At 38.7% G+C, this 16127-nt stretch overlaps 1 protein-coding gene across 1 annotated transcript in view; it reads right to left on the bottom strand.

Annotated features, from left to right (window-relative positions):
- Positions 1 to 16127, bottom strand: part of LOC145687896 (haloacid dehalogenase-like hydrolase domain-containing 5) — a 49587-nt gene that overhangs the window by 24154 nt on the left and 9306 nt on the right. The window contains exon 2 of the mRNA XM_081761439.1: positions 5124 to 5330. Within this exon, the coding sequence (XP_081617565.1) occupies positions 5124 to 5330 (207 nt within the window). The remainder of the gene's footprint in view (positions 1 to 5123; positions 5331 to 16127) is intronic.

Genomic DNA, 16127 nt, shown 5'->3' with positions numbered 1-16127 from the left:
TTATTGATTTTATTTTATTTATTTATTTATTGCCTCTTTCAGATCTTTATTATGGCCTCAAAAATTAGAATATACTCACCATTGCAGGGTGAGTGCTTACGGTATTATAAACATAGTAAAAAAATCCTTACACTACTCTAAAAATGCCTGAGCTTTATATCCCTAAAACGTGATTATTAGTATAACAATCTCTCTATATTAAAGGTTTACAATTCCTTCTGAGGCTTACGAGTTTCCTCGAAGTCGTACTTCTGAAAGTATACGTCAACAAGCGATAAAATATCAATTTCCGATAGCAGGCATTTACAAATCACAAAGTATGACCATGGCACTATGCCATAGAATCAAACTTGAAGCTAAGAAACGAACGTGCAACCGCAAATCAATGTAGTCCATGCGAACAGTAGTTTGAAAATATCAATTCGTTTAATGTAAAAAAGAAAAAAATCTTACGAACTATATAATTTAAAAAGATGAAAGTGCCTCAAACTGTTTACGGAAACTGAACGAAATCTCTAAAACTCTTCGGCATTTACAGAACGAGAAAGCGAAATCCATGGAAGTTCACTAACAATATCTCTTTTCACAGCAAAGAATGAAAATTACATTATATATATATATATGTGATCAAAAGTATCCGGACACCTGGCTGAAAATGACTTACAAGTTCGTGGCGCCCTCCATCGGTACTGCTGGAATTCAATATGGTGTTGGCCCACCCTCAGCCTTGATAACAGCTTCCACTCTCGCAGGCATACTTTCAATCAGGTGCTGGAAGGTTTCTTGGGGGATGGCAGCCCATTCTTCACGGAGTGCTGAACTGAGGAGAGGTATCGATTAGGTCGGTGAGGCCTGGCACGAAGTCGGCGTTCCATAACATCCAAAAGGTGTTCTACAGGATTCAAGTCAGGACTCTGTGCAGGCCAGTCCATTACAGGGATGTTATGTGGTCGTGTAACCAACCTCTCCACCACAGGCCGTACAGTATGAACAGGTGTTCGATCGTATTGAAAAATGCAATCGCCATCCCCGAATTGCTCTTCAACAGTGGAAAGCAAGAAGGTGCTTAGAACATCAATTTAGGCCTGCGCTGTGAGAGTGCCACGCAAAACAACTAGAGGTGCAAGCCCCCTCCAAGAAAAACACGACCACACCATAACACCACCACCTCCGAGTTTTACTATTGGCACTACACACGCTGACAGATGACGTTCACCGGGCATTCGCCATACCCACACCCTGCCATCGGATCGCCACATTGTGTACCGTGATTCGTCATTCCACGCAATGTTTTTCCACTGTACAATCGTCTAATGTTTACGCTCCTTACACCAAGCGAGGCGTCGTTTGGCATTTACCTGCGTGATGTGTGGCTTATGAGCAGCTTCTCGACCATGAAATCCAAGTTTTCTCACCTCACGCCTAACTGTCATAGTACTTGAAGTGGATCCTAATGCAGTTTGGAATTCCTGTGTGATGGTCTGGATAGATGTCTGCATATTACACTTTACGACCCTCTTCAACTGTCGGCGGTCTCTGTCAGTCAACAGACGAGGTCGGCCTGTATGCTTTTGTGCTGTACGTGTCCCTTCACGTTTCCACTTCACTATCACATCAAACACAGTGGACCTAGGGATGTTTAGGAGTGTGGAAATCTCGCGTACAGACTTCTGACACAAGTGACACCCAATCACCTGACCACGTTCGAAGTCCGTGAGTTCCGCGGAGCGCCCCATTCTGCTTTCTCACGATGTCTAATGACTACTGAGGTCGCTGATAATGAGTACCTGGCAGTAGGTGGCAGCACAATGCACCTAATATGAAAAACGTATGTTTTTGGGGGTGTCCGGATACTTTGATCACATAGTATATTATATATATATATCAATAAATTATACCGAAAAAAATGTAAGAGGTGATTCCTCACATGAAAACAAGAAAAAAAAAAAAAGAAAAAAGAAGCTCATACGGACCTGTGGGGAAAAATGATAGTTTCAGACCTAGGGTCGTCCAAAAGTGTCGAAAAAAATAAGTTACAACACGTGTTATTTGGAGCATGAGGGACTGAGGAATGGCGACCCATATCAGCGTCACATATGACATCCAAATATGTTTATTTTAGCAATGTGCAATGGGTGCGCAAGGGATTTTCCACAGGACATAATTCCCAGACCTACTTCCAGCAGAATACTCAGATATATTCAAGACTTAAGAGCCTAACATACTAAAAATAATACAGAATTTACCATTTTTCTTTTGCTTGTTTTTCATAAGTGAAAGGAGATAATGAAATGCAACTTACAAGAGTCATAGTGTTGTTTTGAACAACATGATATGTAATCAAATGCAGTTGAGTTCCTTCCTCTAGTCGCTACCTTAACTTAGATTTTGGGGGAATTGTTATTCTGGCAACACTGTAATTTCTATGGATGGCAAGACTGAAAATTCTTCAGATTCATATTTTCTGTTGTAGAATAACATTATCTATGACTCTTGTAAGTTGCATTTCATTATCTCCTTTCACTTATGAAAAACAAGCAAAAGAAAAATAGTAAATTCTGTATTATTTTTAGTATGTCAGGCTCTCAAAGTGCGTCCAAACCAGGTAAAAAGTAAGCCATGAAAGTAGTGAACACGAAATGCGTCGGCGCGAAGTCGGAAGTATTACGAATCGCCAGCTCCACGGTTTTTCTCGTGTTCGGAATATGAAATTAAAATTTTCAGTTTTACATCCCGCATTATGCTCTGCAGTCTAAAGGAGACTGGTGATGAGAATGAATGAAAATGGTGGAATGAAGAAAGTGGAAGGAAACGGGAGAACCCCAAGGAAAACTACGCACACGCTGTTTGTCCACCATGAAGTCTACTTGGCGCGATCTGGGATTAAACCAGGGATTCCATGCACCAGAGGTGAACGTCCTGCCACTTAGCCATCATGCTTTTCAATCGTACCAGACACTTGGATTCCACAGTGATAAGGCATGTTAAATGAAAAAGCAACGTTTCCAATTGAACACGTCGTTGAAAGGGAACGTAAGGGAATGCAAAAATCACACAGGGAACGTGTACATTGTTGTGTGAGGGAACCTAAAACAATCCTAATCGTCTCCCAACAGTGCTACATTGTTGGTATTGTGAAAACCAAAGGGAATACCCTGCTGAAATGGGAATGTAGCTTTTTCATTTAATATGAGGCGTCAATTTAGACTGAAAACCACGTATTTTCAAGAAGTTTCTCGCCACTGTTTCGTATCTTTATTCATAACGGAATTGGCCTCTGATCCCGGACTTCTGGTACACCCTGTATTATAATAATAATAATAATAATAATAATAATAATAATAATAATAATAATAATAATAATAATAATAAAGGTGTCAAAAGATGAGACACATATTAATCACTAAGTTCAACAAACTACTATGCCTGAAAATACAGCTTCATGCCTAGTTCCCGAGAAAATCGACAAAAAACAAATTTTTATACTGCTAAAAAATACGTTATTTGTGACCAACAATAACAGACTAAATAAAACGTTACCTATTAAAATGAAACTGGGAATAAAACATATCCCATCAAGCATTTTATTATGACACTAGAAAGAGGACAGTATATACAGGATGTTTCAAAATGAATATCAGGGCTTTAGGGTTTTGTAGTATTTATTACAATTAACTTAGGTATAAATAACACATCAAATGACAGAGCAACTCAGTTTTCTGCGCACGCATGCACATGCACTGTTTCCTCTGTCTGCTGTTTGACAACGCTAGTAGCAAAGATGGCGAATAGTAAGCAGAAAGCATCTTGTGTTTTACATTTTGCAAAGACTGAATGCATAGTTATAGTGCAGCGTGCTTTCCGTATTAACTTCAATTGCAATCCACCAAGTGATAACCCGTAGATGCTATCATAAGTTTGAAAACATCAGTGGTCTGGGCAAAGGGAAGAGTACGGGACGACCAAGAGTGACTGAAGAACGGGTTGCACGAGTGAGGGAGTCTTTCACGCGTAGTCCCAAGAAATCAATTCGGAAGGCTAGTCGTGAATTAGCAACTCCAGTGACGCCTGTGTGGAGAATTTTTAAGGAGATTGATGAGTTTACGAAAGAGGATTGAAGCAGTTGTTATAACAAATTACTCCAAACACACTGATCAAAGTTTGGAAAGAACTCGCCTATCGAATCGATGTGTGCCGTGTGACGAATGGTGCTCACATTGAACACTTGTAGCAAAAACTGTTTGAGTTGCTCCTTCATTTGGTGTATTATCTATAATTGTACGTTAAATGTAGTAAATACTGCAAAGCCTTATAACTCCGATATTATTTTCAAACAGCCTGTACTACGATAAATGAGATACAAGCTGAACCTGCGCTTTCTACACAGCACATGAACCTCCTTGGCACGTCTTCACTACATTTGTACACGTTCCTTTACAGACACAAATGAAGGACGGAAGACTTACAAAGAAAGTGATTCTAAAACGACCTAAACCAAGAATGATCAAAATGGAAAAAAAGATTAGGGAAAAAAAAGAAAGAAACGCTTCAGTATTTGTTTACCTTAGCAACGCTCTACCGACAATGTTAAACTTATGGTTTAAAAACGATCCCTAAAATGTTGAATACAAAAATAACGGGATTTTCTTTAAAATTTTAACGAGAACTGGCAAATCTATACAAAATGTGTAATCGACCTGCGAAAATGGCACGTTTCTAGAGCTTGTAGTTTACGAGATCTCATTATTCACAGGAACTGGCTACGAACATATAAACGTAGCATTTTAATACGTAGTTAATAACTTCATCCATTTCGACCCTCGAACTATTACTTAAATAATTAAAAAAAAAAAAAAAAAAAAAAACCCTTTTTGACCAGAGTACATACTTATTAATTAAAATTAAAATAAGTCGTAACAGTTTCAATAACTTAAAGTTATCTTCATCACACTCTCTCAAAAAGTTTTTAATTATTTAAAAGTTAATAACTTTAAATTATCACTATTACACTTTAATTCTAAATATCTTCATAATTACTAATCTTCACAGAATAATAATCATTCAACTAATGTTCTCAGAATCGTACATCTTTCTTGTAAATTGGGACTTAAAATAAAACTTACCTCGACGCCTAGCCAATTTGTCAGCTGTTGCGCCTTCTGATGTCGCAGTGCATTTCCGGCGTTAGTAACAAATACTGTGGGAACTCTAAACTTTCCTCGAGAATCCACAAGTTTCTGAAATGTCTCCGGTGCAGATGGCAGGACCCTTTTACCTCTCACAAGGACGCCATCAATGTCAAACAGCAGCCCAAATGACGGCTGAGAACACTATGGGGGAAAAATGATCATCATCTAACTACAAATAGTTTTAATAAAAGTGTTACATTTTACTTCATGTTATACCAGGTTATCACAAAATAAGTATCGCTGTTCAGAGAATTCTGGAGACGTAACCACTTGACAGAATGCAACCAAACTTGGTAGGAGTATATTTCGGAACATGCAGAAGCGATTGGTATAGAGAACAAAATTAGTTCCAATTTTCGCCACCAGAGGTAATTATGGCGCGGTACAACGCCAAGTAAATGCAGCATACCGAGTGACCACCGAGTAGCACTGAACCGCTGGCAGTCTCAGACGTTTGCACCAACGAAGCTCAAATGACCGTTTATGTGTAAACAAGTTTCAATTTGATCTTTCTAACTTGAACGCAGTTATAGGAATTTTGTTGCACCATTGAAAATCCAAGTTCAGTATAAGTGGTTTCGTATTTGTAGACTAATCAAGATCAACAAAGTTAAACCTCGAAAATTGGCCGTTCAACATTAAACCTAGCTCATCCACCACTTCATAGAGACTTCGTTGGTACACACGGCCGAGATATCCCACTTGATCCTCTCCTTGTTAGTATAGGGGCAGAAGGAGAGGGGTAAGTTCTCTTATTTTTTTATCTCTTCCTCTCTCGCTTGTTACAAATGGCGCACACTAAATATGATGTACCCCTTTGATACAGCTACATTTACTGTTTTTCAAATGAGTAGTAACATTACGATACAACAGTTCGGGACTGAGACAAAAGTTATCAAAGGGAAGAGCCATTGATAGAACTGTTAATTTTTTCTCCTTTCGCCATATTAATCTCTCAACATACATTCTAAATCTAGGCTTCCAAACGATGTGTATGGTTGCACGGGTTATATACAGCCTAGTCCAATCAGTAAAAAGTCGTGTCAATAACTATATAAAATAAGGGTGGATCAATAAATAACGTACATTTTTTTCACGCGATATTTTACTCATATGGGACAAGAACATTGAAAGAGAAGTACTTAAGTTTGTACTGTAGTAAGCAGTTGTTCGATCAGATGTACTTCTAGCAGCAGAAACGTGAACCAATGAGAAATGATGGCGCGCGTGTTGTTACAGTCGTCTACGCGTGAAGAGCAGAGAGGTGTTAATTCCCTTTTTTGTAGGCAAAACAACAAAACCCGACTGAAATTCAAAGGTAAGTAGTGTGCGTGTGGGAGGAAGATTGTATGAACCATAGTAGTACGTCTAGGTATTGGAAATTCCTTGAAGAGGGCCGTGTAAACTTTGCGGACTTTTCAGCTGCCGGCTTTGTATCATGTGGTACATGACAAACTGATACATGTCAAGTGAATGCTTGGTGGGTGGCAAAAAGCCGCACAGACATCCATAAGGGGTAGCAAATGATGACATGACTGTACAATCTGTAACGGTACGCTGAAGAAAAATACACTTTTCTGGAGTGAGCGATCACCACGGATTACATACAGGCAGCAAGTTTTGGGTATACCACTGCAGCTTGAAACAAAGCTGGCATCCACGGAATGGAGACATACGAGGTACATATCAAAAGTACGTGTCATTTTGATGTAGGTTCAAAAATACATTGAGAGCATTTTTGTGAAACTGCAGAAAACTGAACTTTAGACTACGATAAACTGTTAAATTGCAAATTTCTAACTACAGTTTTTATTTTTATTATTTTTTTTTTTTCAGTTGCGTCGTTGAATAATAGTTATTTTGGACCCTAATGTGATATCATAGATTTTACACTGGAGGAGCAACGAGCTGACCAAGTTTTTGTCCGCATCACGTGAAAAGGTTGTGGATTTCCATCGGCAGCTAAATGTGTGCGAACATATTAAAGATGGAGTGGTCTACTACCACGTATTTGCCATGGCGTTTCCTGCTGCGGCCGTTCGGCCTATTTATAAGACTGGAACCACGTACACCCAGTCCGTAGTTAAGCTATATTTGCATTCTGTTGCACTTGTGTATTATATTCGCATTCAAGGTGTGTTCCTTGACCTTGATATTCACATAAGGGAGTGGGAGACGCTCACTACTCGACCAGACAGATGTTATGACTATCTACCAGTTAAACTACTAGTGAATCAGGTCCTTGCATGCTCTTCAGTCATGGTGCCCGAGCATTAAGGCAAACTCACCTCCCACAAGCACGAGCATTTACTACCGTATCCCACGGTTTGATCACAGCCCGGCAGAGTCCAACACAATCCGGGAGCCAGCCACGCTCAAGGGAGCTTGACCATTCTTTGCCCTGCCTACCTCTATCGTTCAATGGCTATCGCCTTCAGCGTAGAGGTACCGCGTACACGTCGAGATACTTCCGTACCTCATCCCGGTTCCAATAGTATGTGTTAAATCACTATTTGCTTTCGATGCCAATCCCTTATCCCCGAGAGATTCCTCCCTTCCATTGAAATCGGAAACCTTTACCCAGGAACGTGGAATCGCATTTTTCTCTAATGCTGTTTGTTCCCCTCGAGACAGTAAACCGGCTTCCCTCTTCCGGTATTATCGTTCAAGCAATATGGGACTTCCCCTCATTATGGTAGAGGTACACCGTACATTACCACAGCCAATGACTGATGTATACCGTCTGAGTACAGGCATGTTCATTTGGGAGTAGGATAGCCTCTGCTGGTACGCTCACCCAAACAATACGGGGTTGCCTATCTTTAACATGTTAAGGTACCACGTACACGCTGTATGCCTATACACGACGGAGAGTGTAGCTAAGCTACTTTTCAAACCCAATGTAGGCCACCATTGGCAGGGACCACCACACTCCGTCAGTAGGGCCGTTCGAGCAATACGGAACTTCCTTTATTTACGGAAGAGGTACACCGTACATTACTAGACCCAATGGCTGATGTAGAGTGTCTTAGGATAGAGATATCCCATTCTGAACCCAAGAGCGATATGTTACATCATCCTCCCGATACTGCGTGGATCCGCCCCACTGGGCACACCAACTACCCCTTCTTTCATACGTAATCTTATCTCCGGATTCAAGGGTACAACCTAGTTGCCCATTTCGGAAGTAGAGAGCGAGTTCTCACCTCCGCCGGTAGGAAGCGGCAGTTTTTGCTACCTACCTCGATGAGGCCGTGACCCTTCCAGATTAAATAGTTAATCTAGGGGTTAATCGCCCATTTGGAATATCCGGCCGAAGCATTGATTCCCCGGTAGGTTGTTGCCATCTTACTCACAACTGCCCATATTAGGGTAGTGGCATAAGAGAGTAACATGTTTTCATGCACTTCCCGACTACCTATCTCCCCTTCTTGGTGAACCTGGACACCACAATGTGTCTGAACCAGGAAGAAACAGAGGGGGTTCCCTCTCCTTTTTCACTATGGGCTTGGGTAAAGAGAGCCGACTTCTACAAAATATTGTTCGGAAGGGGTGTGTGAAGTACACGGAAAGGACGAAAAACGGATGATTTGTCAAGGACTAGACGCCAAAGTGGGATGACAACACCTGAAAGCATTTCCAGAATTGAGAATCTGGCAATGGAAGACAGATGGTGAACTATGGAGGACATTTCCAACCTAATAGGGATTTCGCACGGCGTCGTGAAATGCATACTGACTGCCCACCTGAAGCTCAGAAAGTCAATTCACGTTTGGTACCTAGGCAGTTGGATGAGGTGAAGATGTACCGCAAGATAATTTCCAGTATTCTATTGGCACGAAACAGTGCTGCCAATGAACCATTATTCGACTCTGTAATCACTATGGATGAAACATTTATTTTTCTGTTCAATCCCGAAACAAAAGTTAGTCAAAACAATGGAAACACTCCTCACCCCCCCCCCCAAAAAAAAAGAAAAAGAAAACGCACGGTTCCCTTAAACGAAAAAGTTATCTATGCCATATTCTGAGGTAAAGTGCAGTAATTCTAGCTTAACTTGTACGACAGGACATATTACAGAGAAGTACTGTGTGCAACTTTTGGAAAACGGCTTTTTTCCTTCATTGCATGGAAATCCATCGCAACTCACAAGTTCATGGTTTATGCTGCACTGAGACAATGCACCGTCACATAGTAGTCGACTTCTTGAAGCACAAACGGATCAAATCTCTCCCACACCAACTGTATTCCCCAGTTCTTGTACCCAATGACTTCTGATTGTTTTCGAAGCTCGAGGATACCTTGCGGAGCAGATTTTTCATTCAGACGTTCCCTCGGAATTGGCGCAGCGTCTGAAATATACACCACAAAATTATTTAGCCGATGCTTTGGAAGGGAAATACAGGCTGCAACGGTGTATAGATGTGGATGGAGCTTACGTTTAAAAGTGGAGGAAACATCTTAGCCAAATATAGAACATAAAGTTATACGTGAACGGCACGCATCTCGTACCGATTTCTCACCACAGAAGAGACTCAATCTGCGCAAAAAAAAGTGCCAGTGACTATATTCTAGAATACGTAAGGGGTTCTGCTGGTGAACTTTAACACACGTGATCACTGTGAATGTTGCACTGCATGAAACAAAACCCGCACAAAGTTCCGTCGTGTACTTCGTGACAAATGTCCTAACATTAATCCTGAAGTGTCAAACTCTTTCACAACAATGCACGTCTCCGTGTTGATGCTTCTGTTTGTGGAAAACTGGAGAAGTTTGGGTGGGAAGTGCTCAAGTTCACGCTATACAGTCTTGATCTAGAACTTCCACACTATCATATTTCTAGAACGATGAAGAAATTCTTGGCCGGCCAACGTTCTAATTTCGATGACGAAGTCAAATCGGCTATGCGTAGGTGCCTATACTCTAAAATGACGGACTTCTATCAAGAGGGTTTTTTGAAACTTGCACAACGATGGGAGAAGTGTGGCGAGAGATTCTGTCGGCTATGTTGAAAAGTAGCCTTAATATGAGCCTTTTATTTTGTATATATTGATGTGTTACCTACTACACCTTCTACATACGTTGCAAAAATTTGCTGTACGTCACTTATTGATTCTCCCTCACATATCAGGTTGTCTCGAAAGTACTGAGCCTTTGGAGGTCAAGATCGAGAAGATATTTGTTGTAATTTCAAAAAACACTAGGACACCACACAATATTACTTTGTTCGATAGCCTTCTGCCATTTATCCGGCATCATCATAATCTCATTACTATAGAACTTCTGTGATTTTTGGTAAATAATAATAATAATAAAATTAAAAAAAATAATTGTGACACGTGGTTTCCATAGGCCTTTTTCGAAACTCCATTCATGGAATTCTGCAAAGACCGAAACCATAGTGTGACGGTGCCAGGTCGGGATTATACAGTGGATACATTAAAGACCTCCCAGCCACGTTCTCGCAATTTCGGGTCGTTAATGATATATGTGGTCTGGTGTTCTCAGCGTGTTATCTGATAACCTTTCTGCTGACTAGTCCCGGTCATTTCTTTTGAATTCCTAAGTGCACTCGCGCTAATTTTTGACATTACGAATAAATACTACTACAGGTACAAGTAGGTACCAGTACAACACTAGTACAGTAGTAGAGGTCCGAAATGAAATGAGATCTGAGTTTTAGATCAAATGATTATGCCGTGTGGACTAAAGGAGACGATGATGATGAGAAATCAATGAAATGATGGAATGAAGAAAAGGGGAGGAAACAAAAAAACCCTGAGAAAATCCACGCACACGGTATTTGTCCACCACAAAGCCTACTTAGCGCGAGCTGGGATCGAACCAGGGATCCCACATACCAAAGGTGAAAATCTACCACTGAGCTACCGCGGCCCAGTACAGGTCCGGGTCTATCGTTCTGCCCCGCAGCAACTCGTGATAAACGATGTCCTTGAAATCCCGCCAAACACATAACTTTTTTGCGTGTCACTGTATGTTATGCCACAGACACTGGAGAGTCTCCTCGCTTTAAACACGATCTTTTTCACACACTGTTATCGTACGTTATTAATCTTTTATCACTCATGATCAATCGCTTTAGAACTGGCTCGATTTATTTACGTTTTAGTACACATTCACAGATAGAAATTAGATCGAGTACATGTTTTTGAGTCAGATCATGTGGAACCCAAACGTCAAGCTTCTTTTTGTAGCCAACTTCCTCCAAATAGCTTACCACTGTATGGTGATGGATATTTACGTTCTTGTCGATGTCGTGTCTGCTTGGATGCCGCTTCTGCTCGACTTCTGTCAGAGTATCATCCACTTTTACTGTGGTTGCACGTCCACTGCAAGGAGCATCTCGGACATCAATATTTCCAGACCTAAAGCAACTAAGCCCACTTTTGGCTTTTGCTTTTGATAACGTATTTTGTACATAAACATTACAAATTTCTTCACGGGCCAGCGCAGCTATACGGAAAAGTCACTCACTTTCACGGCCCGCGGCGCAATATCTTATGTCTGGTAAGAAATTCCCACTTTTTCCACATCAACTAGCATCAACTGTCAAATTACTTTAGGCCTGATCCGGTTACCCTGAGATTTGGAACACTAATGAAAAATTGAGCGCCAAAGGTTCAGTACTTTTGAGACTACCTAATATTACTCTACATATACAGAAGAAATATTACATTACAATAAAAGATGATAACAGGAGAAACTGTCAAGAATAATAGACAATACTTACCTTTTAATTGACTACATATATTACAAATTAATAGTGGTAAGTGCACGCACAAAATCTTTGATAGCACTTTGGTTCGTCTTTCTGCTTCAGTGAATTAAAAAACATTATCCAAGTTTTATATACCTTGTTCTAACTTACCTTCTGTTAAATTATTGATGACTGTATCAAGAAAAAAGGATCAATGAAGCAAAATAAAAATAGCAAAAAATATATTAAAAATATAACAAAAAATAACATGTGAAAAAATTGCAATTTTACAGACGTACTTAGCTTCGTACAAGTATACAAATCGATTTCTGCTAACATAAAATCCAAATATAAATGTTACACGTCGTACAAAGTACCCATATATTACATTATGTGGAGTGTATCATGTAATAGTAAAAGCAAAACTTTCAAGTTCACCCCATTCTCCGTTTTCCTCATTTTCTATAGTACAAAATTCTATAAATTGTAATCTAAACTATTATGTAAAGAAGAAGTAATTGACTCAGTCATCCAGGTCGTACTACTATATGTATAAACATCAAATTTGAACAGAGTATTGCTTTTGTTACGATAGCTAGTTAAGGATAAATAAAGAATTTTGGAAATACGTATCCTAAGTTCTATTACATTATATAAAAAGCTACATTAAATTACATTATGGAGACAAATGACAAATAAATGTCAACACAGAATTTCCAAAGAATTCAGGGTGTCTACTGGAATACCAGAAAGTAAATTCATGACTTTTTCATGACTTTTCATGACCTTTTTGTTCAAATTTTCATGACCATGGCGATAAAAATTTACCATTAGTAATAATAAACCCCTACCATCAGTGGTGCATCGGAACTATGCGGGTTGCTAGTCTTAAATATCACTTATTGTGAATCTTAAAGAATCTAAAATTCTGCCGCCTTGTGCTCGAGCACAGAATAGCACTTACCTAAATACGGGCCTGCTCTTACCAGTTAATCACTCTATACTGTATTTGAAGTTTTAATTCTCAGTATAATTATCCATTTGGCAGAAATTTGTCTAAAATTAAGCACTCAGAGAACTGCCCAAAGACAAAACAAATTATAAAAGAAATTAGTTTTAAAAAAAATAGATCATCAAATTTAAAATCTGCAAACTCAAACGAATAATATTATTTGCATAAGTCTAAAGGCCCAAAAATACACAATTTACATTTCTTAGAAGTAAAGAAATAGCAGATCACAAAGTTGGACAGTAAAAAGTTGTTACTATATTACAGAGACTAGAAGATGAAATGGGGAGCAGCTAGGAAGACAGTAAAGTACCAGTTAGCCAGCACTAACTGGCGGGAGAAATTCTCACAATTACTGACCTGATACAACTGTTTCAGTACATGCAGTATGAGGTATAAAAGTATGAAGTATAAAAATATACTCTGAGATTTCAGATTTTCATGACCAGTTGGGTAAATAAAGGACTTTTTCATGACTTTCATGACCACTAAGCAAAATATATGACTTTTTCATGACTTTCATGGCTTTCATGACCAGTAGACACCCTGGAATTGAATATTGCTTGTTCAGTATTCCACTGATTACGAAATAATACTAGAATGGCAAAGTATTTTTTCTAGGAAGTGTACGATTGCATCTGATGAAGGTTTGTAAATTTGTTAGTACTTACTGTATTCATCCCACAATTTCATTTGCGCAGAAACCAAAGACAAAAGCAATCAGTATTAATACAACCATGAAACACATGAATGACTACGGTGAATGATTAATGATTAAAAAAAAAAAAAAAAAAAAAAAAAAAAAAAAAAAAAAAAAAAAGACTTCCCTAATCTTCGAATGAAACCATGATTTTTTTTCTTTCTTTTCATATTATATTTCAAACCAAATGACATACTATGTGTAACAGTGACTGTATTCTCACTTTTTCCTCCATAAAATGAGTAATTTCTTATATTGAATGTAGCATCCGTTTTCATCACTTTTTTTTTTTTTTTTTTTTTTTTTTTTTTGTATGTCCAGGTTTAGCATAACTTTTCAGCACAGGGGCTATAGGACACAGGGATCTACAGCTCAAAGCGGATTCTGAACCATAGTAATGCGTTCAAATGAGGGCCAGATTAAAATACTTTTGCGCCTTAGGATATACTTCAGGAGAACCGTTTGCACCCTCCTCCCTGCGCAAAAAATGTAATTTTAAATATATTTTTCAATACCGAGTTCATGTTCTTCCGGTTACCCATTCTAGTTTAATACCTAAAGAAATTTGTATATTTTGGTCTGAAATTTTGACTTTGTTGTAAGTTACAGCGACCAAATGTTTGTTGATAATGGATCGAGCATTCAGTTGCGGCTATACAAAGGCCGACAGTTCAACGCAGAAATGCCTGCATGTAAAATTTCCAGTACAATAAACTAAATTATTCTGTAATGTGTGAGGATACGGAGAGGGAGCCACATATGCTCGCCCAGGCTCCAGCCCCGAGTTTCTGCGCAAAGGAGATCAAATCCCTTTTATCGAAAGTATCTAGACGAGACCACTAAGACAGTAGAGTAGTTACAAGACTTTTTCACGGGATTCACCATGGTATACAGCAAACCGGAAATTACGAAGCTGAAGTATTGTGGATAAGTATTTTCTACTCACACTTACACTCACTTCTAAGTCTTTTCAATGAATCAAAAAAAGGTAATAGGAACATGTAAAATTCACAATCTGCTGCTACCAGATAACAATTATCCTTTGAAATATATCGCGGATGATTATTCCCAAATATATGTATCCAAGAAGCATGACGGCAAGGTAAAAATGGTAGCATATATGGTATCATTACACAGATATTAATTTGCGTACACAAAATAACATACCTCCGTTAAAAAAAAAAAAAAAAAAAAAAAAAAAAGTTGGACGAAGAAGGTAGATTATTAATGCAGGTTCAATTAAACATTGGAATGAATAATTGCACGGAGGGAACTGTGCTGGAATAGACTTTACTTCAATTCGTTTACTTTAGAAATGACCTCGAAGTTTCCTTCTATAATTCGTCAGTTTAGTTCAGGACTTGAAAAATTTTCTTCTGATCTACGCGCCAGTACTGAAATCCAGGCGCTCTAATAATAAAATCAAATTTGACAGGGCTTCAACGGGGCTGGAAAAGTAACATCGTCTCTCGCTTCACATGGCTCCCAATCAATACCTGAAGATAAGTCTTTCTTTCCCTCTAGCAGACTAAACATTCCCCAATCGAAATTGTTGTAAATTCTTTGTTTTTGAGTATTTGATGCCACACGTTTTATGATTAACCAGGAAGCAACAAAACTGTGTTAATTCTAGAGAGAAAAGACAGCACAGAAGAAAATGATCAGCAATATTCAAATACAACGGGATTAAATATATTTGAGGTTCAAAGCAAATCGCAAACTTTGAACTTTAGAACGAAACTTAATCCATCCAAATTACAAGAATACAGAAATCACAACTACTAGCATGTAAAAATTGGGAAATATTAACGTCAAAAAGAAGTTAAGCGCAGGAGATTTTTCGAGCTCTGGTTATTTTCCCTCAACTATTAGACCTTCAAAATTTAAAGTATTCTTATTTCAAGCTGGTCCTTTTAAAATTTATCTCAGCTTGATTAATGATGAAGAAACCATCAATTAAGGAAATCTGCTCAGCTTTACACATAGATTCCCATTAACCGATAATTTTCATCTAGACAGCAATAAAGATTAGAAACAAGTCTTAGCAACATGATCTTTCAGTAATAAAACAAAACAAAAATAAATATAAAAGGGTATTATTTAGTTTCTCACCCAAATCACATGAAGGGAAATAACAAGGAATGTCCACGTGAGTTCTTTAACGTGTGCTTTGTCCTATCTGTGGATGACTCTTGGTATTATTTGACTGTATACGCCATGCATACGTAGATGTAGAAATGTCCATCTAAAAAGGGCAAAAGATTTGACTAATCCTATTCATTTTGTACGCAGTTTTCAATATTAAAACGCAGTCTTCTCGAAAATGCAGTTTTGTGACATTCCTTCCCCCCCACTCCCTTACCCTTCACTTCGTAGTAATTTCGGTTCTTTATTTGTAATGGTGATGAGTATAAATACAGTGTGGACGTAATGCATAAAAATTACTGTGCATGAAACACGAACAAACTTGTGCTAGGTGGTCACTAAAAAGCATGAATGCTATGTAACTGA

Source organism: Thermobia domestica, chromosome 6, assembly GCF_964235325.1.
Source record: "Thermobia domestica chromosome 6, izTheDome1.hap1.1, whole genome shotgun sequence".
In the NCBI taxonomy this organism is placed as follows: Eukaryota; Metazoa; Arthropoda; class Insecta; order Zygentoma; family Lepismatidae; genus Thermobia; species Thermobia domestica.
Note: the sequence above shows the minus strand (reverse complement) of the source record. Positions and strands in the feature narration are given on the sequence as shown.